The sequence below is a fragment of the Sphaerodactylus townsendi genome, linkage group LG12, assembly GCF_021028975.2.
Source record: "Sphaerodactylus townsendi isolate TG3544 linkage group LG12, MPM_Stown_v2.3, whole genome shotgun sequence".
NCBI classification, from domain to species: Eukaryota; Metazoa; Chordata; class Lepidosauria; order Squamata; family Sphaerodactylidae; genus Sphaerodactylus; species Sphaerodactylus townsendi.
The window spans coordinates 7,095,331-7,121,276 of NC_059436.1; the positions used below are offsets into that span (position 1 = coordinate 7,095,331).

The 25,946-nt window shown below is 42.1% G+C and overlaps 1 protein-coding gene across 2 annotated transcripts in view; it reads right to left on the bottom strand.

Moving 5' to 3' along the window:
- Positions 1 to 25,946, bottom strand: part of UNC5D (unc-5 netrin receptor D) — a 387,521-nt gene that overhangs the window by 73,514 nt on the left and 288,061 nt on the right. The window contains exons 7-9 of one of the 2 annotated variants that reach the window (XM_048512817.1): positions 24,578 to 24,742; positions 10,745 to 10,777; positions 3,530 to 3,715 (exon numbers count right to left, since the gene is read on the bottom strand). In XM_048512817.1, coding sequence (XP_048368774.1) covers positions 3,530 to 3,715; positions 10,745 to 10,777; positions 24,578 to 24,742 — 384 coding nt within the window. The remainder of the gene's footprint in view (positions 1 to 3,529; positions 3,716 to 10,744; positions 10,778 to 24,577; positions 24,743 to 25,946) is intronic. The other variant, XM_048512818.1, reaches the window with a different exon arrangement.

Sequence of the window (25,946 nt, forward strand, 5' to 3'; positions counted from 1 at the left end):
TCAGTAACATCATTTTCACACCGACTCCATTGGTCAGTTTCCAGAATGGGCCAACTGAAGCCAACATCAACACTCAGGGTAAGGCAGCTTCTGTGTGTGTTAAGTGCCATCAAGTTGCTTCCAACTCATGACAACCATATGAATCAATGTCCTCCAAAATGTCCTATCATTAACAGTCTCATTCAGATCTTGCAGACTAAGGGCCATGGCTTCCTTTGTAGAGTCAACCCATCTCATGTTGGGTCTTTCTCTTTTCGTTCTGCCTTTGCGTAGCATTAGTAGTTTTTCCAGTGACTCTAGTCTTCCCATAATTTAGCCTCAGATGAGACATTTTACCTTCTAAGGACAATTCAGACTTGACTTAATCTAAAACCCACTGATTTTTCTTTTGGACAATCTTTTCATCTGCTTTCTTCATTGTCCAACTTCCATACCCATAAACACATCTAGCTCTAGAATATGTTAAGCTGAAGCAGCATGACTTAAATACAGGGAACATTTCAAGCAGAATAAACTATGTGCCTTATAGTGTACTTTTCCAGAACTGTGCTTTACAGCAGAATGCTAGATATATGCAATACTAAGTTTAAGCAGCTTTTTAGCTGCTTTTGCAGTAAACTTCTGCAAAGTTTATTGGATTTAGGTTGTATCTGGTTAGTATTTGATTCAGTGGAGAGAGGAGGAGTTAGGCCATTCCTACAAGGGTTGCTATTTGATTGCAACCATCTCCTTTTTGCCTTGGATCTTTGGATACTCCTGTAAATAAATAATTCCAGAAAAGTCTTAAATTGTGTCTGCTGTTTCTGCAATCTAACAATAAATAACCCAGAGAAGGTGTTCAGGAGTATGCAGTTTTCAATGCACATACAAAAGCATATTTGAAATATGTATTTCTGGTAATGAAGTTAAAGATAACACCTCTCTGAAAATCAACCCATATATATGCAAACTCTGATGCGGTAAATACGTAACCCTTAATTTCAAATGTCTTCGTGAATTTCTCTCTGCTTCAATTATTTTAATGTATGCTTCGCAAAATATATTTATCTATGAAATACCATATCTCTTTCTTCTAAAGAATTAAAACACAGCAGTGCTCACACTTTTCTGCACTTCCTCCCACCTTCAATAAGGCGACCATCTCAGCAAGACAAATGGTACAAATTCAAAGGACTATACTTAAGTATTGCATCTTTCAAATCATAAAAGAAAATGTTCCAGAAATGAAACTGTTCATCCTAGATATTGTGAATATGTGCTGAAATGTCTGTGCAGGAAGTAAACCTATTTTTTTTCAACTTAAAAAAATGTTCATATTTAACTCTCTGTCACATCTCTAGGCAACCAGGCTTGGGGGAGAAGGGATGTAAATGGACATCTATCTGCCCAGTTACAATGTTGGTAGCATACTTAGGGTGATCCCTAAGTATGCTACCAACATTGTTAACTGGGCAGATAGAGGCACCTTGGTAGTTGGTGAGGGCATAGGAGGAACAGATAGGAGGAAGGACAACTAGGGCCAGTGCCTAAGGAAAAATATCTACTTGTGGGCAAAGGTCTCTTTGGGAAAAATGACCTACTCAGTAGAAGGCACAGGGCAGTAGGAACTGGGATCCAGGAGATAGAGGATAAAAGAAGCTCAGCCAAAGGATGTAGGAGGAGAAGGACTTACCAGGAACTGAGAAATACAGTAGTTGGCCAGGCCTGAGTTCTTTATAGTGGGTGAAAGCATAAGATCACCCTGGACAGGGAAAGTGGCATTCCTGGCCTAGAGGCCCCAACTACCACTTAGACAGGCCTGTCACTGGGGTCAAATAACTGCTTTAGTTATTTAACTTATGGGGTTTTTCCCCCTTCACACAGAAGGCATTTATCTTTGTCAGTAGAACCAATTAGGCAATGTCACAGTGAAGGCTCATCACACTTTTAAAAATACAATAACAGGAAAAAATGAGAAAAGTTCATTGAATTATTTTCCCCTTTTTCCCATTATTTTTTCTCTTCAAAAGAAATACTAGAGATACATTCATAATAAGATGTACTACATTCATGGGTTTATTTATTTTAAACTGCCAGCATTTACCCTACTTTGGAATTGAGATAATCAGTGAAACAGGCAGTCTTGGAATCTCTTGAGTGGTGACTAAATCTTCGACCATGTGGATATACCAGGGCACCTACCTGGACCTACACCTGTCCTACCTTCAATAGCTGAGAACCGTTTTGGGATGGAATAATCTCATGCCAGTATTGTCAACATTTCTTTTGAAAAAGTTTCATGCTCATGCCTTTCTGGGAAAAGCTAGCTAGGTTCTTCTGAGCTTGAGACTTCAGCTGTTAGAGAGGAAGATGAATCTGCCTCTGGGTCCCATTTCCTCCATGGGTTGCCCAGGTCAGAACTGTACATGGACCACAACCTGTGACAAACAGGCACTACAGATGCAGGCACTTGTAGAGACAGCTTTATCTTCCTACAAGGGCAACACAAAGATATCTCTTCAAGTGCTTGCCTCTACAGTGCTTGCCTGCCTCTCTCAGTTCTATAAACACCTCCAGCCTGGGTAATGCCAGAAGGTGGAAATAGGTTCTGTTGAGAATTTGTGATAACTGTATCCATACATACTCTTGGTAATGAATGCTAATTGTCTATAAGGATTTCTAAGTGTGACTACTTAATTAAAGCTTGTTAGCAAAAATGTTTACTCAGCAGGTGCACATCAAAATATAGTTAGCAGACCACAGACTAAACTGAGACCCATTCCGCATGGGCTGAAAAAGCAGCTGCACACCGCCATATATGTTGGTGTGGCCCCAGGACCATTTGCACGCTGCGGTGCGAGTGGCCCCAGAGCGGCTGTGGGCTGCGGAGGTGCCTCCACACAGAGGCACCTCTGTTTTGTTTTCCGGGGGTCGAAAGGCAGCATGAGTGTGTCTCCTCATTCCTGCGGAGCTTCACAGGGAGAGAAGGTAAGTGTGGGGAAAGCAGGAGGCACCTAGAAGCACCACCTCCACCCCAGTGCTGTTTGCACTGCACCAGCTGGAAAATGCTGTTTCCCAAAACAGCATTTCCCCACTGGTGGGGGGGGGGGGAAGCATGGCGCTGCCTTGATGCAGAGGCAGCAGCTATGCGAACAATGCCCTGGATTGCTGTTTTTGGCCCATGCGGAGTGGGCCTGAGTCTGGCTTAATTTGAAACAACAATACCCAACTCCCTGTTTTCTTTCACTTTTTTGGGCCAGTTTTCCCTTTCAAAGCAGAGCTTTTACATTTTTTTAGCTTTTCCTGTAGGTTCAGGAAAGCTTTTAACAACAGCCAAGCAGTGTAGTCGTGACTGAATATTATTTACCTGTATTCAAGACATCAAACCTTCCTGTTTGCTTTCAAGACATCCTCACTTCCCGTTTGCTTCCAATAGGCAGGTATTACTGGAGAGGTATGAGCTATAGGCATGTGAAATCAGGACCCTGCTACAACAATAAAGCACCCTGAGTGGATTCTATCTCAGTAAGGATTGTCCTAAATTACCAACCTTGGCGAACAGTTTTAAAATTGAATGTCTGGAAGCCTCCAGTCAGGGCAGACGAGTCGATGACATCCACACCATATTCACTATGGCTCCGTCTGTAGAGAGTCACGGCGACTACTATAACGGCCACTGCAATGACTGCGGCTCCCAAGCCTGAGTACAGGGCAATGTCGGTGGCATTCTCAATGTCTGCAGAAAGAGAGGAGATAGCACCAAATGAACAACCAGTTGTAAGCTCCCTTTGGAGTGCTGACATGAGCACTAATTAGCATTGGAACGTACAGGATCTAGGAGAGGAAAGAAATATGTTAACCAAAATGGCAAAACATACAACATCTGGGATAGGAAAACCTTCCTCATGTCATCAGGCAACACATGAGTCTACTGAATGAATTTACCAGACAATTCTTATTTAGTCACATTGGATTAGCGAGAAGATGCTAAAATAGCTAAAATAGCTTTTTTCCTTAAGATGGGGTGAAGGCATTTCTTGATTGCTGTGCAGAAAGCAGGAAACATCTTATTTGTGCTACTAGGGGGAGGCAGGAAAAACCCACTTTCCCTGGCAATCCTTTTTTGTTCACGCTATGATAAGGTGACCAGATTTTTACTATTGAAAAGCGGGGCGCACGCACTCATGCACGCACCCGCATGAGTACACTGCCTTTTGCGGCAGCGCTCCCTGGTCAGGAAACAGGGAAGCGCCCCAGAAGGCACTGCGGCTGCCATGTTTCCTGACCGGGGCGCTTCCATGTTTCCTGACCGGGGACCGTGTTCCCTCCTGCGTTGCCGCACTGCCTTCTGGGGCGCTTCCCTGTTTCCTGACTGGGGAACGCCGCCGCAAAAGGCAGTGTGCTCCTGCGGCCGCGAGCACATTGCCTAATCGGGACAACGTCAAAGCCCGGCAGGACGAGGGACACATCGCGCAAAAGCGTGAGTGTCCTGCGAAAATCGGGACAGCTGGTCACCTTACGCTATGAAGATGAAGAATAGTTGGGTTTATGTCCCCCCTTTCTCTCCTGTAAGGAGACTCAAAGGGGCTGACAAACTTATTTCCTTTCCCTTCCCCCCCACCCCCGACAACAATCTCCCAGTGAAGTAAGTGGGGCTGAGAGAGCTCAAGGTCACCCAGCTGGCATGTGTTGGAGTGCACAGGCTAATCTGAATTCCCCAGATAAGCCTCTACAGCTCAAGCGGCAGAGCGGGGAATCAAACCCAGTTCTTCCAGATTAGAGTGCACCTGCTCTTAACCACTATGCCACTGCTGCACTGCAGACAAAAAAAGCCAAAATGATTCTTTTAAAAACCATTTTTATTTGTGCTGTGCATGTGGAAATACAGTGCTGATTGTTAACTTTCCAGTTGCTCAAAGTGACTGCCAGTGTAATGTAGTGATTAGAGTTTCAGACTAGGTAAAAACAGGACACAACCCCCTATTCTGCAAGAAGTTCATTGGGTCAGTAACATGCTTCCAGCCTTACTCACCTCACAGGATTGTTGTGAGGGGAAAAAAGGTGGGAGAATATATGATGCCTTGAGTTCCACGAAGAAAGAGTAGGATAAAATGCATTAAACATTTGTTGAATGAGAAAAAAGTAATCTTCAGCTGAGTATGGGTAACAATAACAATTCACAGGATGGTGGACAATGTCATTGGAGTCATATGGCTGCTTTAGTTATTTTACTTAAAGGTTTTTTCCCTTCACACAGAACATAGGCATTAATCTTTGTCAGTAGAACCAATTAGGCAATGTCACAGTGAAGGCTCATCAAACTGTTTAAAATACAATAATAACAGGAAAAAATGAGAAAAGTTCATTGAATTATTTTCCCCTTTTTCCCATTATTTTTTCTCTTCAAAAGAAGTACTAGAGATACATTCATAATAAGATGTACTACATTCATGGGTTTATTTATTTTAAACAGATACCATCTTACGCAAGACTTATGCACTGCAGCACTTGGGTAGAAAAGAAAATCAGATGCGATTATTTAGTAAGAAAAGCAGAGCAATTTGACAATCTCTGTTCAGGCCATCCCACTTTCTATTGTTCTAAAATGTTCTCGATTATTGCGTTACCATCAACTTGCTCGTAATCTCGATTTTTAATTAACATTCTTTTTCAAGACTCAATTGTTCTTTGAAAATACTTCATTCCTGATTGAACATGTGGTCTGACAAATTAAACTGGTGAAGAATGTCAGAGCTGAAAGGTCATTTATCACTTCCACGATTTCTAAAACAGAAATGAGAGCCAGTTCATGAAGTGAAGAACAGGGACACATGGAACATTTTGACTGTCCCAGTGATGCCGCATGCACAGAGAATACAATGAATGAATCGGCATGTTTGTGGATATAGTCACAGTGACTCGAAGCATTTTCTAGAACAATGAAAGCAATGGATTATAGAAAATACTGTCATGTTGTTGGGATTATATCATCAGGTTCAAGATCTCTTTTCTTGAGCCTGACCCACAAAAAAGTGTTAGTTACTCTCCTCAGAAAACTAACAGGCTACCATTTTTGAATCCTCTGGTTTGTAGTTCTCTGGTAGGCATATGACCACTGTGGTGGAGTTTGGAACTTCTTATGCCTACTGCTTCAGCCTGGAATTCCCATTTTGATTTTGTGCAAATTAAACCCATGATTCTTTTATTTTCATGCTGTTTATGGTTTCTTCATATCATGATTTCCCCATAAAATGCACACATTTTTCATACTTGCTTTTTAATCAATTAGAATTATTCATTGCTGAAGGCAAACTGACAGGAGATGTTGTTGGTCTTCTAGAGTAGTTGGTTGGATACTGTGCGGGGCAGAATGTTTGACTACATGGACCACGGTTCTGATCTTCTTATGTTTTTGTGGGTATCACCTGAACTTTCTGATCTTCCCTCAGAACTTTTTCTATTTATCCTCTCTTGAGTGTGTCTGGCCCAGAAGGGGTCATAACACCTCCTCCCACTCACCACCTTCATCCCAACTTTCCATCAAGATGCTACCACCTCCACCTCTTCCTGCTTGCCATCTCTGCCTCTTCGCCATTTCCATAGGCAACTATCCTAACATCAAGAATGTTGCTTCTGCAATGTTTGTGCAAAACCTGAGGTTTTCTCATAGCTTTGCAGACTGCTGAATGATAGTCTGGGTTGGGCCCACTGTATAGATTTGGTTATCCTCATGTTGGTCACCCCTTCACTACTAGATATTGTGATATTAGATGTATACATGACAGAACTTGCACCTATGAATAGTATGTACATTGTGCATACAGTATATACACAATGCAACATATATCTATAAAACCAACAGCCAAAAGTAAAGAACTGAAAGAATGTATGAAAATGCAAATGAATAATAAAAGGAGTATTCAACATTTGCTGATTCCTAATGGTCACAGACAGATCTGTAGACGTTGCATAGTGGAAGTTTTCTTTCTGAAGAGGTTCACAGAGTTGGCTATATCGTAGCTCTAACCGGACCAATAGGTAGATTAATGATGTAAGTTGTCAGTTGTTCTGAACACTCTTATCACACAAAACAAGTCTTCAAAGAGCTAAATGTCTTAAATGTCCTTTTTAGGTTTCAGTGATCCCCCACATTTCAGATAAACTTTAATAGTCTTTACAGTCTCAAATACGAGATACGAGATTCAGAGCTGCAGTGGAGTCACTCCTAATTAGGTCTTCGGGTAAGAGGACTGGTCCTGACAATATTTATTCTAGTTTCCCTTTCCCACTGGCTTGAATGAGTTCATATGGTCAAATCTGTGCAGGATATTAGAGTTTATATTCACACACAAAAACAGAAGGCCAATTGTTATGCAAAGGCGTGGAATTTGGAGTTTCTTTCTGCCAGCCTGTTGACACATGGAATCAAAACCTTCACATTGCAGTGTTAGCTTATTCTCCTCAGGTTTCCTTACTTTGAACAAGAGAATAACCTAAAATTGCTACTTAGGCATCCACAAAGGTCTGTATTCTAGATCAGCTGCATGGAAGGCTCGTGATTTTGTTCTTCCCTCATCGATGGAGGGGCTTAAGATTTTCACTAGAAATAACCCCACTCTTAAAAAGGAACATGAACAAAACCTCCACCTCCATTTTCTTCCAAGAGAAAATACTGCCTGTGGGGAAACACATCTTTAATTTCAGAAAATTACTAGTTTCCAAACATGAAACAGTAATACAACTTTATTTTATCCCATTTCAAACAAAACATCTTTCCCTTGGGAAGACTAGATTTCTGAGGTAGGGGGAAAAAGGCAGTCACTTTCTGTATGTCGTTTTCTGCTTACATCCTAGGGCACATCTGATTGTGAAAGTGGAAGAAAACACTTCAGAAAGTTATTATTTTGAAGCCTGCATCCTCACAGCTGAGAGATGGTCAACTATCAAAAATAATTCATTCTTCTTAGGAAAGGTTCATATCTGAAGAAACAACTGAGGGTGTTTCTTCTTGTATTCTCTGACACTGTTACTCAACATTCATTTGAGAGCATATTTTATGGTAATGAAGTTTCTATTAACCATGATTAAGTTTCATAAAACACCTGAAGATAATTTAAGACATGTAGAAGCACAAAATAAAACATTTGGTTTAGTACATTAAGAATCATAATTGATTAAATTATCTCATTTACAATCAACGGCTTCCCACAAGCTGTGCAGGGCCCATATTTCCTCCACTTGGCCCTTAGTTTGCTAGCAGACAGCAACCAACAGCATTCGAATCTCTGCTGCGTTTGCAGTCTCTCCTTTCCTCACCATCCCCCCTTTCATAGCTACCAGCTATGGAAATCTATTTCTCTATTCAGCCTTTCCCTCGACTGTCTTTAAAACAGTCCTAATATACAAGCCTCACAGTTCCAAACGGGAGAGAATTATATATAAGGCTATTTACCACAATTGGTTGTTTCTCAATTATCTTAATAATTGACTTTGATTTTGCATCAGTGATGATTCATGCGGCCTTAAACTTAATGCCCCCCTGTTTCACTCAATAGCAGGCAACAAGCTGTATTTATGTAACACTCTTCTAATCTCGCAGTTTAAAGAAAAAGTTTAATTCCCCAAGGAACTAACAATACGAAAATCGATCCCAGCAGTCTGGCTGGCCCTCTTTAAGGATCTGGTCATTATGTAGCAGATAAGCAGAGGATAAACAGAAATGCCGCACTCAATCAGACCCAGAAGCAGAAGAAACAGTTGGGCACTTTTCCACGGTGCCTGAATCCAGAAACTCACTGCTTTCCATGGAATCCTTTTAAAATATACTTGCGTGTGTGTGTGTGCGTGCGCGCGCGCCATCAAATCATAGCTGGATATGGAGACCCCTTAAGGTTTTCACAGCAAGAGATGTTCTGAGGTGATTTGCCATTGCCTGCTACTGTGTGGGCTGAGAGAGTTTTGAGAGAAGTCTAACTGGCCCAATGTCATCCATTTTTCCATTTACGTGGAAGAGTAGGGAAATAAACCCAGTTCTCCAGATTAGAGTTTGCCACACTCTATTGTAAATCGCTGTAAGTTCTTTAGGTGCCTGGTACTTGTTGAAAGTCCTAGCCCAGATTACCTAGGGTACCCTGACCATCAGGTATCAGAAGATAAAGAGAGTTGGACCTGTGCTTAGTACTTGGATGGGAGACTGCCAAGCAAGTCCAGGGTTGCTACTCAGAGTGAGGTAATGGTAAACCACCTCTGTTTGCCTCTTGCCTTGAAAACCCTACAGGATTGCTGCAGTCAGCTGTGACAGGATGGCATTTTCTGCCACTGACTGAAAATCAGGTTAAAGAAACAATAAGTACACATGCATGGACACACTGCTGCTTGATCTTCTCTGCTAATTTTTCTGGCCAGATGAGACAGGTTTCTTATGATGGAAAAATCATGTTGTAATGGCATAATGAGCTGCTTCAGGAATGTAAGACCTGTCATGCTAGATTAGGCCAATGGTTCATCTAGTTTAACACACTGTTTCCCACAGTATCCAGAAAGGAAATCTCACAAGTGGGGCTCATCACCTGTACAGATGACTAATTCTGTAGTCATCTGTCATACCACTCTTCGAGCAACTGATCAGGCTTCCAGCATGGTGCAGTGGTTAAAAGCAGGTGGATTCTAATCTAAAGAACCGGGTTTGATTCCCCACTCCTCCACCTGAGTGGCAGAGGCTTATCTAGTGAACCAGATGTGTTTCCTCACTCCTACATTCCTGCTGGGTGACCTTGGGCTAGTCACAGTTCTTTGAAACTCCCTCAGCCCCACCAACCTCACAAAGTGTCTGTTGTGGGGAGAGTAAGGGAAAGGAGCTTGTAAGCCACCTTGAGTCTCCTTACAGGAGGGGTATAAATCCAAACTCTTCTTCTGGAAGGATATGCTTTGGAGAGTGTGTGTGTGAGGGGGCGGGGGGGGGGGCTTGGAAGTCTTCCTAGTCTTGTATTCCTTTCCAGTGCTGATTGCAGAATCTTTTCCCATCTAGCCATGTCAAGCCACACTCTGAAAATGGATTTCTGAATGGTACTCTCATCACCATAACTTTCTTCTCCAGACCTTTCCCATCTCTTTTCTCCATACTGTTCCAGAGCAAATATAATCAAATCCACTTCAAGGATCAAACTTATTCTATTGCAAGGGATCCGTTATTGAAATTCCCAGTGTACAGTTTATCCTCCGAAACAAGTTGGAGAGAGGGAGGGATGCAGATTTGGCCATAGCACTGGAAACAAGAGGTTAACTTTCCCTCCCCATTGAAACTGTCTTCTCTATTTGAATTGGAGAAAAAAAATACAGGCATCCACGATGTGCCTGTCTTTTTTTCGGTAAAAACAACCTTCAGTGGGCAGCTTCAGTCAAGAAAATGACAAAGAGGGAAGAATTCGCCCCATTCCCCATTTCTGCAGCCCCAAGAATTTTCCCTCAGGATTGATTTTTAAAGCTTAATTTCATGGCAGAGGATTCGTCCCCAGTATCACATGTAGTTTAACTTCAGAAAAAACACCAGTGTACATGGCACTTTTCTAGTCAGTTATCCAATGTTGCCTAGTGGGAAGGCTGAACATGCGTAAAACCATTGTTATCATGCTCTTATTTCAGCATTTGTGCTTTTGCTTATTGTGTATCTTTTCCTTAACTAACTCTTAAATAAACAGACGGGAAAAGAACTCAGTATCAAAGGGGAAGGGGGAGGTATATATTTACAAGAGAAAAATAAACTTACTTTGGGGTTTTATTTCATGAAGAGGCTTTTTATCTAAAAGAGAGAAAGAGAGAAAGAGGTAGAGAGACAGAGAGAAAGTTGTGCTTAATATATGTACATAGAATTTATTTTCTTTCTAAATCACTTTCTTTCCAACCCTATGCATGAACCTTTTGTCACATCTGCTGACAATATCAGTTTTACGTCATTTCTACTCCCCCCTTTAAACAAATATCTTGACTATTTTCTTCCATACTGCAAATTAAACAGTAGTGACAAAAACTATGTGTTTTTGAAACCAGCGCAGTTTGGCAAGTGGCAACCAGAGACAGGGGCTGTTACATTAGTGGACCCTCCCTTATGGAATGCCCCTCCCCTTGAGACTTCCCAGTGCCTATGCTGCTCTCTCCAGGTCAAAATATTTAAGTTCACCCAGATCTCTTAATACCATTTTAGTCTGAAACAGTTGCATCAAACTGCTTGATGTTTCATGTTTTGATGTTGTGGCTGGCTCTGTCATGTTGTTCTTTAACAATAGGTATTTTTTTACTAACCTTAATTTTTTTTTGTTTTTATTATGTTTTATTTTTAAGCTGCTTTAGGCAGGTTCTCTGGAGAGGCAGCATAAAAATTGCTAAATAAATAACTGAAGGAGCACAGACAAGATAAGGATTTTGAAGTCTGGAATTACAGGTCTACCAAAGATCACCCTTTTTATTTTAAACAAGTTAATTAAAGTAAAAATACAGTAAAAATTGTCTCTGTAGTACATAATACAGAAGAGACAAAAAAAATCCAAAGTAATCAATGCAAAAGGCAAAGATCAGTCTTGTATTGTTCCTTGCTTTCGGCTCAATGGTTGAAGTGTCCCCAGTTTACTTTTTTTTTTAAAAAAAAAATCAGCTTAGGAAGTAATGTGAATTTATTATAACGATTTCAGGATTCCTTCTATTTCCACTGCAGAGAAAGACTTATTAATCCAACATCTTGGTAATCAGAATTCCTAGGAATTCACATGTGTCAAATTTGTATGTGATGTTGCTAGTATATTAATATTTCACAACCCTCTTTTAATGTAGAAATGGAAGAAAAATTCCAATTACAGAACTCTGTTGAACTCATGGGATCTTGAGCTATGTACCTGCATTCAATTAGTGTAGATGTTGCATAAACATTTTGAAAAAACATTTGCATCCCCTCCCCTGTTTTTAGAAATGTAAATGTTCCATTTCCATTTTTTTTAAAAAAATTAAACACCTTAGATTAGATATGCACCAAATTTCAGTACTCATCGGGAAGTACCCTAACAAATGTTTGTATCCTTACCAGTGACTGAGCGGGGAAAAAAACTCTGCCTGACTGAAAACTGATATGTTTTTATTGCCTAAAGACTTGAAATCTGTAGTCAAACCCTGATTGTTAAGACACATTTAAAAAAATGAAAACCATCTTTAATGTCTTGTACTCATTTTCTAGAAATTATTGCATTATCCTCTCTTCCTTGAAGGTTAGGAATTCAGAACGAAACTAAGTATGTTTACAGCATAACTGTCCATTAGTCAAACATCTGACCTCCAAATCCATTTTCAAAGGTTATTCATACAAAATGTAACATGATTTCTTCTTAAACTGCTAAAAACCTAGAGTGAAAGTTATTACATGTTCAGGACTGCTTTGCATTTCAAATTTGAGTATCAGCTCTATCCATGTATTTGAATGTATTGTTGAAAAGCATTTTTTTTAAAAAAAAACCCTCTGCAATAGGAATAGTGTTTTTCAAGACTGAAATATTGGACTGAAAATTGATAACTGCACTCAGGATAAAATTCTGTCACCCCATACTTGTAGTTTAATGTTGGGGTAGGAAAGATTTAAGATACATTTGTGGTAGTTCCCAGTGGTGTAGCTTCCACAGAGAGTGGTGGGGCCAAATGTCCCTGGTGGGTCCCTGTTCAGTCACGTGGGAGAGGAAAATCGCCCCCACACCTGTCCCCCCTCCCCCTCGACTGGGCCCAGCCTTGCCAGGCTGCCTCAGGCCACAGCCGAGCACCCCTCGGCCCTGCCCTGCCAGGCCCCACCAGATTGCCCGGGACTGCCACCGGCTCAGCTAAGTGGGGCGCAGGGGGACGCCATCTTGCCCAGGGCATCATTTTCCCCCGCTACACCTCTGGTAGTTCCCCAGTACATGCTCAACCACACTCATATAGAGTTCAGTTTCCACAGGCAAAATTGTAATTCCAGAAGTCAAGCACAAAAGTTCCAACACTCACAGTGACAAGCTCAAGGGAAAACCAGAAACACAAGTCCAGAGATTCAGGCCAAGGTTACAACAGAGCAGGTAGCTTAAAGTAGGCACCACAAGGTCAGCAACAGTTCAACGTGTTGCTTCCACACAGCTATGCCCTTTTAAGTTGCTGTGCACGTGCCAGCTGCCTCAGACCATCTCCTGCAAATACTCCTCTTCACGGTCCATGTAGGACCTGTGCTGGGCTGCCAGGTGTGCACTTCATCTTCTGTCCTGTAGGGCACTGTGTGTTCTCCTCCTCCTCTGTTTCTGAGGTTCTGGGGATGAAGGAGGTGAGCAGGTTGGTATCTGGCTTTCCACAGCTCACTCAAAGCTGGAGGGCAGCACTGGTGTCTGGCTGTGGGTTAATGTCTGATCCAGCAGGGACTGCTTCTCTCTGTGCAACTTCTACTATTGCAGGTCTGCAACCTGCGGCTCTCCAGATGTTCATGGACTACAATTCCCATCAGCCCCTGCTGCAGAGGCTGATGTGAATTGTAGTCCATGAACATCTGGAGAGCCGCAGGTTGCAGACCCTTGTACTATTGGCTGTGGACAGGAACCAGGGATTCCTGCTGACTCCTCACCAGAGGAGTCCTCAATGAGGACTTCTGGACCCAGCTGGTCCATGACAATATTGCAATAATACATTGTAAAATTTTTGAAAAGCCACGATCTGTTTCCTCACCTTATGTGAACAACAACAACAACCCCAAATACAAACACGGTCTCCCTCACTTGTCATGTTTTTCTCTAATTGTTTATTTATTTACAACATTTTAAGCTTGTCTTTCTGCCAGGAAACCAGGACCCTGCTTGCTCTTTTAGAGTTTAAAACATCAGCCCTTTCATCACATACTGTGGTAATTGTTTCCCTGAACAAAACCTTTTCCTTAAAGTGGCACATCTAAAATTAATCAACACATTTGTTAATCCTTCCAAGAATAACTCAGAGAGGAGAAAATGTACAGAGGCGACATAATAAAATGAAGATTTTAATTTTTCAGCTCCCCTAAATTTCTGACCAGGCTCCTCATAGTGCACAGACAGGGACTTCATACTCTTTGTTATAGGCCCTTTCTGCATGGGCCAATAAACATGGGTGAAAGACAGGTTGCACCACAGGTGTCAAACTCATGGCCCTCCAGATGTTATGGACTACAGTTCCCATCATCCCCTGCCAGCATGACACGAACCCATCCTTGCCCCAGCATGTGCCTTTGCATGGAGGTGAGTTTTTTTCTTTTGGGGTGAGGTCCCTGCCTCTTTCTGAAGCACAGCTTCCAAGGCAGGCATAACTGACCCCCAGGGTCATGAAAACGGTCCTTTGTCCCTGCTTTGGCTCTTGCAGGATAGGAGCCAGGATCGTAATTCTCTCTTGTTGGACTGTAGAGCTTCTGAACGCTACCACAATTTGCTCGGCCATGCAAATTACTCATAGCACGAATTCTTGGAAAACGAAGTTAAAAAAACATGGAGTAGACTCACTTTAGGAGTGGGATCTATGCGAAAGTCCTCCCTCCCCAACCCAACCCAGGTTTTATCCTGCCCTTAACCCATGTTTATTGGCCCATGAAGAAAGGACCATAGTTACAGCTGCTTTGTGGTGAGTTTGCATACGGTTGTTTGAAATCATTGTTTGATACTGGAGAGGATGGACTTTATGCTCGCCCTGCAGAGAGAGTATTTAAATAACCAAAATAACCTTAGGACAAAGTTCTACTGGAAGATTGTTATAGTGGAAGATTCTGCAGTTCATAGAAGAGAACAGTTGGTTCCCAGTCCATGGCAGTTATTCTACAATGTGCCAAAATATTCTCCTCTCTCACTTTGGTTATTTAAATACACTCGTTACAGGGCAAGCAAGCTATTTCATTTCTTTTTTATGTGGATTTATAGTTTGGGTCTTTGCCTCTTGCTTTTGATTTTATACATATGTTTGCAGTGTGTATTCATCTTCTAGATTTTTATACAGCACTTTTTATGCAGAATATGCTTTTTATAGGTGTAACATTGACTTCTGATGCACAATGTTGAAAAAATGTGCATATTTTACTGGGGAAAGGGGAGAAAGGAAACAGAAGATGGCATGAAAATAAAGGATCACAAGTTCATCTTGTAAAATGGAGAAGCAAAATGAGATGTGGGGGGGGGGGGTTGAAGCAGTAGCGATGACAAACTGGAACTCTTGCTAGCCAAAGGCTGGCAATCTTTGCTCAGAACCCAAAACACTTGAAACTGTGCATTTGCAACACTGGGCTTGGACAATGGTGTTCATATGGAGGGAGAAGGGTGGGGCGGTGAAGCCTAGCTTGTTAACTGCAAAAATGGTTCCTATCTATTTCAGCTTCATAAAAGGAACAATGTTAACAAGTCGTGCCTGTGAAAAATAGCCTCAGAGATTACTTTTCAGAAGCACTGCACAGAAGCGTATTTCCTTTGGAATTCCCTATGGGAGGAAAAAACAGAGTCGGAAAGGCACATATTGGCATAGCAAAGGGGCGAAAAGCATGTAAGGCAGCAAGACTGAAAGGAGACGATAGGATAATTGCATCAATTCCTACTTGCTGAGAAAGCAAAGGTAGGAAAATAGCCTTAAAATTAATTTGACACAAACATAACATACGGTGTCACCTATAAAGGAATAGGGAAAAAAAATCATTCATGTGGGCGAAAATACATATGCAGCACTTAATATTTCAATCTCATTAAACCAATACAGATGGAGATCCATCTTGCAAAGAAAATATGCACTCCCAGCTCATCTCAACAAGACTAGCGACTTATGAAAAAAAAGGTGAGGAACATGTCCTAATCTTGGCTTCATTATTCCCCCACCTTAAGTCAAAATCATCTCTATAGGGCTTTCCTCGCCCCCCCCCCCATCCAATAAGATTGTCCTGGAACTGATGAGAGGTATTAAAAACAGAACAGAATAGGGTTGGAGATTCGGACAGTCCAAATCCGAATTTTTACCGAATCTGCACGGATTCGGACGGATTCAGAAGAGCAGGGGCCGAATCTGAGCTGTCCGAATCCTAACAGATCCGAATCCATGGGATTCGGATTACCAGCCGAATTGGTATGCTTTTATTTTTTTGGTGTTTTTTTCATTACTCGGCCTGCAGGGGGAGACATTTTTTAAACATATCAACTGCACCACTTTCAGAATTATCATCAGGAGACTGTCCTGATGATACTTTCCAGTTTGCGTATTTTGGTTTTAGGGGCCAAAGTTATGGACTTCCAAAAAAGTCTAGTGTCCCTATCCCCCCATTCTTTCCAATGGGAACTAAGGAGATGAGGGCTACCCCTTTGAGGGGTCTCATAACTTTGGCCCCCCGAAACCAAACTGCACCAGTCTTTGGAGTGGGCATCATCAGGACAGTCTCCGATGATACACTGAAATATTGGTACCGATACATCTACAAATGCACTCTTGCACCCACCCAGAAATTTGCACAAGATTCTTTGTTCTGGCAGTGACTTAGCTGCATTGCTGTCAATAGAGGGAATTTCTGAGGGGGCTGTGGAGTGCACATTTTTCATGAGTAAACCCACAAAACTTTCAGGTATCTTCAGGAGAGTCTCTTGATGACACACCATCCAGGTTTGGGGAACTTTACTTCAGGGGGGAAGTGGGAGATGGGCCCTACCCCTTTGGGTCCCATAGAATTAAACCCTGAAGCAAATTCCCCAAACCCGATGGTGTCATCCAGAGACTCTCCTGAAGATTCCCCAGTAAGTTTCAGGACCATACCTTCAGAAATGCACCTCATTAGCCCTCATAATTAGAATACCACCCCCCATTGACAGCATTATTGTTTAAGTCACTGCAGAATAAGAATCTTTGGCAAATTTCTGGGGTGCCTGCAGGCATTTTGAGATGTATTGGCACCAAATTAATAGGGAGTATCATCAGGTGACTGTCCTGATGTTGCCCACCAAGTTTGGTGCAGTTTGGTTCAGGTATGGACCCTCAAAAGGGTGCAACCATCCCCCCATTGTTTCCTTAATGGGAGCTGATAGGGGATGTGGGGTACACCTTTGAGAGTCCATATCCTTAGTTTCCCTAGACAAACTGCGCCCGAAACTTTGGGGGTATCATCAGGACAGTCTCCCTGATGTTACCCTGAAAGTTTAGTGTCACTAGTTTAAAATGCTGGTTTGGCGTGAGCCACCGCTCACTCACTCCAGCGGGCTTCATGTGCAAGGAGCCGTGAAACATGAAAACCAGAATTTTAAAGCCAGTGGCCTAAATTACTGCAGGGTATCACGAGGACGTCCTGATGACACCCCCCCAAGTTTGGTACAGGTTGGTTCAGGGGCCAAAGTTATGGACTCTCAAGCAAGATTTCTATCCCCCATTGTTTCCAATGACAGCTAAAAGGAGATGGTGGTTACCATTTTGAGGGTCTCCTGATGATACCCTGATATTTTGGTGCTGATATGTCTCGCAATGTGCCCCTGCAGGCACCCCCCCCCCCCCCCCCCCAAAAAAATTTCCCGTCTAAGGTTCTTTTTTTCTGCAGTGACTTCCCCTGCATTTGCTGTCAATGTGGAATTTCTGGTGTGGAGGCTGTGGGGTGCACATTTATCAAGGTACAGTCATCAAAATGTTCAGGGGTATCTTCAGTGAGAGTCTTTGGATGACACCATCCAGGTTTGAGGAACTTTGCTTATGGGGGCAGTGGGAGATGGACCCTCACCCATAACATTGAACCCTTGAAGCAACGGGTCACTAAAACCTGGATGGTGTCATGAAGAGACTCTCCTGAAGACACCCCTGAAAGTTTTGTGGAGTTTACTTCATGAGAAATGTGCACTCCACAGCCCTCCCACAGAAATTTCTATTGGCTGCGAAATGGAGCCAGCCAGCCACTACAGAGCACAGAATCTGGAGAAATTTGTTTGAATTGATCATGAGAGGTGCAGTTTTAGAGCTACTGTCACCAAAATTTCGGGGTATCATAAATGTACTGTCCCTATGATACTCCCCAAGTTTGGTGAGAGTTTAGGTTCTAGGGGTCCAACGTTATGGACCTTCAAAAAGTGTAGCCCCCATCTCCTGTTAGCTTCCATTAAAAACACGGGGATGGGGCACCCCTTTGAGGGTCAATAACTTTGCCCCCCCCCCGAACCCAACCCCACCAAACTTGGGGAGAAATCATCAGGACAATCTCCAGATGATATCCTGTAAGAGGAATTTTGGTGCCCGCTAGCTTTAAAATTGCGTCCCCTGCAGGCCAAAACGATGTAAAACACCCAAAATTAAAAAAAAATAATAAAAGCGGACTCGAATTTTTCGGATTTCTAATTAATTTTCGGGTATATCCGAATTGGCTATGATTCGGATTCGGGCATACAAATCATTTTATGCCCCAAAATACCCAAATCCGAATTTTACCGAATTTTTTTAGTATTGACCAACCCTAGAACAGAACCAAAACAGCTCAATGTCAAGGGCAGCTCTAAGATGTAGGTGGAATGTATTCAACAGCCTATACTGTTTTGCGTGGGGTGTGATTGCACAATTCATTCCATTGTGAAGTCCTGATTCTTAACAGGGGGGAAATTGAGTCTTTAAAGGGTCAGTACACTATTTCAGTCAATGGGGCTTTTGTAGCAGTTATATTTCTCCATCTTGAAACATCACTGGTGGGTCATTAATTTTTCTTCTCCTTTCTCATTGGGAAAGAAGAAAGATTGACAGGGCTCGTTAATGGATTCTGATGGATCCACTGACCAATCAGGGGCTCAGAGGGAGTCATAAGAAAGGCTTTCTGCCCAGTGAATTAATGAACTGCTATGGATGGGTGTGGTTTAAAGGACAAAAATTGCCTTCTATAGGGAGGGACTTGATTGAAGGGCTAAGTTAAAGATGCATCACCTGAAATAGTTAATACAATAACTGTTCAGTAATTCCTTTATTTTTGGCTTATGAAAAATCTTTAAATCTCACTTAGTGTCAGAGAGATACAAGGAAGATGCTCGTCTTTGTAATTCCAATGGGGAGATGTGGTGATATGTGCTTTTAAGAAAGAAAACTAACTCCTAGTTAGTTCCAGAACCAGAAATTCCAGAACCAGAATCAATTCCCCTGTACCTTACCCAGTTCAAGCTCAGCCTGCAATAACAACCACCTCTTCTTCACTGACAGTCACAGAGACAGTAACCTCAAGAGGCAGAGTAATTAGAAAACCTGTATGCTACAGAGACTAATATTAATACATGTAGTTATCAATAGCAACCTATCACAAGGCAGAATAATCCCCAGGTGCTACTGGGGTAAAACTCATCACCTCAAGTTAGGAAATTGCTAGTGTCTGGGTTTAGTTATTATTTGTGTTGTTATTTAGATAACTGTGATCAATTGTATATTTAAAAGGTAGGAAGATGGGGTGATATGTGCCTTTAAGAAAGAGTATGAGCGGAGGGGCGGAGTTAAGGCAGAAGGGCAAAAGACTAGGTTGAAGAGGGAACTGGGAGATTTCTGGCTGGGAGCTGTTAATTATTCCTTTTGTTAACTTTAATAAATACTTGTTGACACCACAATGGTCATCCTGCTGTCCATCATTTTTTTCTTGCTCAGAGGAATGAGGAACAGAAGTACAGACTGAAACCAAAGGTGCCAGTGCAAATTTCACATTTCAGCACTAGAGATGCTTACAAGATTATGGTCTGAAATAGCTCCCCGTTTTTTTTTGCAGGGATGGCGATAACATTCAACTTAACTAAGAATTCCAGAGAACTCAAAAGCTTACACATGATTTTGTGTTATTGTGTGTCTAATAAAGGTATTCAGTGGATTCCAGATTGTTTTACATAGCAGAGAGCCAGTTGCCACCTAGGGTTGCCCATCATAGATGACAACCCACAAGGAATGTTTGGGGGTGTAGATAATTGTCTTGATGTAATGCCAGCTGCTACCAAAGCAGCAATTTCAAACATCTGCAGAGCTAATGAGATCCCCAGTGGCAATTAGAAGCCTTGCAGGGCAAAAGCCCCACCTGCCCACTGTTTAAAAACACTTGGAAGGTGTCAGGAAAAGTGTCAGTGGGCACCACGATGCCTCTAGGTGCAACACTGGGGACCCCTGTGCTAGAGCAAAGGGTTTTTTTGGGAGGGAAATGCATTCTTCCATCCTTGACAAGGATGGCAAATAACAGATTCTTCAGAGTACATTTTTCTCCCCAGAGTGAGTCCTTTGCTTGGACATCAGCCTCTAAAAACAGTTCCTAATCCTATCAGAAGATAACCTGCTTTTAGAGCTTGTGTCTGTTGACACAGCTGGGCAAAAGTCAAACTCTGCTTTCGTGGCACTTAAGTCCAAAGCAGCATTTGATACGACCTGGGTCTCGAGCATCTTTTCTTCTTTCTGGTGGGATTGAAACACAAGGTTTTGACTAAACCTTTTCATAACACCAGCAGCAGGATCCCAGCAAAGTGGCCTGCCACTTGGGAAAAAACAGGGTCACTTATGGAATACAGTTGCAGTCAAGTTGTTCCTTTAGCCGAGTTAAAGTATATAAATGTGACTGTGTCTCTACAGAACTGAAAATTGAAGAGCCAACATTGTAATGCCTCTGTCTCGTTTGGTACACTGCATACAGCTCTGGTTGCTGTGTCTCAAAAGGGATATTGCAGAGCTGGAGAAAAAATGAGATCAACCAAGAGGATGAATCCTCCTTCCATCAACCTCATGTATACAGGGACTTCAGAAGACTTTCCAGCCACTCACCGCCAAGCCCCCTCCCCCAAACACTGTGAAATGAACACTGCTTCAGAGCATTCTGTTCTCTCCTGAGGAGCCAGAATACCCCTTGGTTAATGAGCAGCTCAGGCTCTTTCCGCACAGCAAAGCTATAGTGGGTTATAGTCAGGATAAAGTAACCTGCTTCCCTGTTGTCACGTTTGCATGCATCTTTGCAGGCAGCGATCGGAGCCCGCAGAAACAATGCGAGTTGCTGTCGTGCCGTCGCATGGAGGTGTGTTTTTCTTTTTTAATTGACCTCCCACCGATGTGCAGCTACGTGGGCAGGCACAAATGGACCCCCACAACCATGGACCTTCACAGATGACTCTGTGGCCCTGCGTGGCTATGCAGATGTAAGCCAGGAACTAAGGAACAAAAGGAAAGCATGGCCAAATAAAGTGCCTTCTGCTCGGCCGTTCACTTGTAAGTGGCTGCAACCTGGGATGTTTAAAAATAATCATGGATAGTGCAATTCTCAGAAAACCCAGTTTGGAGAATTACCACAGGGCAGATTCGCTTGAGGAGCAGGATCTATGGAGAGCTCCCCCCCCAAAAAAAACCCTGGGTTTCTTACCATCCTTAACCTTATACCTGGTCAGTCGGTCAAGCTCAGGGGTAGGGAACCTGCGGCTCTCCAGATGTTCAGGAACTACAATTCCCATCAGCCCCTACCAGCATGGCCAATTGGCCATGCTGACAGAGGCTGATGGGAATTGTAGTTCCTGAACATCTGGAGAGCCGCAGGTTCCCTACCCCTGGTCAAGCTCTATTTTGTCTCCGCTGATGGGCAATGACTTTCCAGTCTTGAGACTGTCAATAATTATTTTGTTTTGCTTGTGTTTTGTTTTTGTTAAGAGGTGGCTGTGAGTAAATCTGTAGTTTATAGGCTGTGTGTATCCTATGGCTACGTGCAGATTTTACACCACACATCTTAGTACAATATGTACAGTGCAGAAATCCACATAGCAAAGGAAGGGTCTACCAAACAAGAGCCTAAGGTGAAGAGTTTATTTCATGCACAGCAGGATAATCAAACAGAAAACAGCATGAGAGATTCACAGGCGCGGTCCTTAGTAGCTGTGCACGCTCCCACACACCAAAGAGCCTCATTACCTATTCTGCTTGCAAGATGTTTTGCTTTCTAAAATTGATCATTCTCGACCCAGCAATTTGTATGATCTTCAACTAGTAGATCATAACTTACTCGTAGAGAACAGTGCATCCAGCATGGGATTATGGCTATAAAACTTTAGATCAGTGGCCTCAAATCTGTGGCTCACAGGCAGCCACACTGGCAATTACCATCAAACAAAAAAGCCAAATGTACTTTCTTCCCTGGCATGAGGCCTGAAAATCAGGAAGGCTTGCAGCTTATCTGTTCCTTTGCCAGCAGTTGTCTCAAGCTAGGAATCAACGGCCAACCACAAGCCCCACCAGGCAAGGGTCTTTCCCACTTTCTTGAAACAAGGTGCCACATAGAGGAATTGTGCTTAGGAGAGCCACAGGTGGCTTCTGAGCTACTAAATGAATATCACTCTTTAAATTCTTACGGCTGTTTCTGCACAGCCACAGAAACAAGCCTCGACCGGCATAAATTATGCTGGTGGAGGTTCGGGGACTGTTCGCAACGTAGCGTACGAGCAGTCCCAACTTTCTCCCCAGCTGGAGAGGTGGCTCCACACGGAGCCGCCTCTTCTTTGGTCCCCTCCACTCACCTCTTCTTCCAGCGTCACTCTGGAGGGTTGGCTCCGCTACCCTCCGACCTCCAGGGAAGAAGATGCTGGAAGAAGAGGGGAGGGGAAAAAACGGTGTCTTCCCAGCAGTGCATCCCAGCATTCTGTCCGTGTGGAAAGGGCCAGAGAGTCAGAACACCTAATGGAATGCCTCTTTTTCGCTAATCTCTCCTGGGCTCATTCCCCACATTCTGGACATTGTGTCCAATACTGCCTTGTTCAAAGCATGAGAAACAGACCCACAAGTCTTTATTTGCATACCAGTTTTTCTCCCCTATGGCAAATTCTTCCCTTTAAAATTAGCACCCTTTTCAACATTGATTTTTGCATCAATAACTTATAATTGGCATAAAATGGTACGAGGGGGAAGGCATAAAGAGGTGCAAAAAAAAAAGGCTGGCACAGACGATATACACAATCAAAAAAGAAATTAAAATGTTCCATTTGAGCTCCTCCCTGGAATTTAATGCTGGATTTACTAATCTACATTACTCTGATTGAGTTTATTATGACTTTCTTTCTATGAATAGTATAAATATTGTTTTCTGCCATGGTGTTTTTATGGGCATCATGCAAGTTTTAAAGATGCTTTTGGCTTTTTGATAAACCGGCTATTAAGCTCAACACAGTACAAAATCTATATCTATCGGATGCAGAAAAGGGTATCCTGAGAATCGAAGCTTTTGGTTTTCAGCATGTTTCCTGTTCATAAGTTTAGGGAAGGAAAGCTCAAAAATGTGCATGCAGTTTTGGATTAATTAAAAGAAGAAGCTGGGCAGAGCTGCCAATGGTCAGGAGGTGGGGAATTAGTGTCTTGAATAGTAATTTTTTTAAAAAATGCAGTGCAATTCTAAAGGCTCTTTACTGGCAGTAAGATGCATTGAATAGACTTCAGTAGGATTCTGAATAAATCTATTTAGGTTTACTCTGATAGCCACTTTAAAGAAAAAAGCCCAGATAGCCCATGCCAGATCAAGGAAATTAGTTGCCTCCCTTGGGCCGCTGATAAGAACTTGGTGCCAGACCATTTTGGACTTCAAACAGTACTGTTTGTGTTGCCATCGGTTATTTTTTTCCCAATTTACTGGCTCCCAGTCATTTCAGGAACACAAACATATCAGATAATCATAATGTCATGGTTTTGTGGTTTTAGTTTTGAAATATTTATTCCATGATTTCGAAAGAGACAGAAAAGTCAGATGTAAGTTTATGCACCTAGGAAACAGAAGAATGAAAAACTCAAGGAAAAAAATAGATACTCTAGCCAGGATTTAGGATGCAAGAACCCAGAGAACAAAATAGAGTTTATCTAGGCTTGTGGGTCTTAGGAATACACTTTGTTCTAGAATGCAAAACTATTGTCATGATATATTCTATTTGTGTCATTTCAGATATAAACCTCGAAACATAAAATGATATTTATGAAATATATATGTATGTGTGTGTAGAAACTATGTGTGTAGAAACTATGCTAGAACCTTGCTGAGACTGAAGAACTTTCAGGATGAATACACAGTGGGCATTACAGGTGGAAAATAATTTTTAATATCCTGTCCCCCAATTTTGGGACATGATCTGAATGAACAATACTCTACTTTTAATCTAAGTTATTTGTTGACATATGTCACCATAGTAGCTTCCTGTGTCAAGTTAGAATTCTGTATGGCTCACTATACACCAAGGCTAGCATGGAATACAAGGGAATTACCATTTTCCCTGCTGTAAAATCTGATTTAGTGTCCTCCAAATGACACCTCTAGTTTCTGAACAACACATGTGTTAAACCACCTTAGGTAATCACTGATACATTATTCACCATGGGAGAAATCCAAAACTTCCCTTCTAGGCAAAATAGCTCTTTTAATTGACTTCAAAGGATATGGGATTGGATTGGCATGCAAAAGCCAACAGTGAAATGAATTTCAATGCTGTGAAAACACACGCCCACATCACTCCTTTCAGAAGGGGTTTGCTACACATGACTCCTACCAGCATCTAACATGAATCACAGGCTCATCCATGAGTCTCTGGGTAAGGAACAAGATGCTTGGTTGACTTAACTTGAGCAATTCCAGCCTTACCTTGTATGCAGAGGCCTTCAGTACAGTTTTCGGATTCTTGGCTTGGGCCTTCACAGAATTTACCACCATTTCTTGGTGGTGGAGCTGTACATTCACGGATCCTCAAGTGTTCGCATTCTGGGCTGCAGACAGACCACTCACTCCATATCTCCCAGCCACCATCCACTAAAAAGAAGAAAAGGAGAAGTATGCTTTAAATACAAACTTGTGTGACCTAAACCAGGTTTTGGACATTTTGCCAACTTAAGCAAAATATTAAGATAACCCCATTTTAGGAATATGCCCTAGTTCACTTGTCTTAAAATCTATATATTTAAATCTGAACATCACACTAGAGCATGGATCAAAAAATCCACACAATGGGACCAGAAAGGGGAGGTATTTCTACAAATCTAGAGTAACTTCCAGGCCTACAGAGAAATCTTAAAATAAAGCAAAAAATCAAATAAAATTTGTTCTGAGATCTCACCCAATTACCTTATAAGATCCTGGAAGCCATTTTGGATTGTCTAGACAACTGCACACATCACATATGCTTTCTGTGTTTCTAGCTAATCCAAACTGGCTGTTACAGTTTCATTTTCAAACCTGAGGAGAGCTGGGGAGGAAAGAAGAAATGGGTAGGAAACAAAGACCACAATGAAGATGGGTGGGGGTTGAGTGGGCAGCAGGAAAGGAAGCATGAATCCAAAAATAACTTATTATATTGTTTGTATTCCAAAAATGATTAAAAAATAACTGATAATTGTTGTTTTTGGACTACATTAGCACCTTAGAAAGCTTTATCGTATCTGAACAGTTCAATAAGGCAATTCAGATTTACAATTTAATCCTAAAGAGTCAAACCCTTCTAAGTCCACTGAAGAAAGGTGTAACTTTGTTTAGAACTGCACTATTACTGTCTTAAGTTATGCAAAGATAAGCCTTGACAAAGCCTAACAATTTAAATAGGTTGAGATGTACGGTTTTAACAACAGACCTTGGTGAAGTGCTTCTTGGGTTTGGAAGGAAGGGCATCCTTACACACACTTACTTAAAATACCCTACAGAGGGAAAGAGCATTCATCCAGTTCCTCTTTTTGTTAAGACTGAGAAGGTTTCCCACTTCACTACCTTCTTGGTGGCAAAATGACACCTTTCCCACACCTAGAAAGCTCCCTGTATCATTTATATCCTCAGCCATGCACCATATAAGATCAAGCTGAGGCCATTAGCAAACCCATTAAATCCTACATTTAGACCATAATCTTAAACCATGAGTCTTCAACATTGTTCAGCCTATAGGCATTTGCAAAATTTTGAGAAAGGAAAGTCAAGATTGGGTCATTACTTTGGGAAACATATCAGTAGTCACCAAGTCACCCATCAC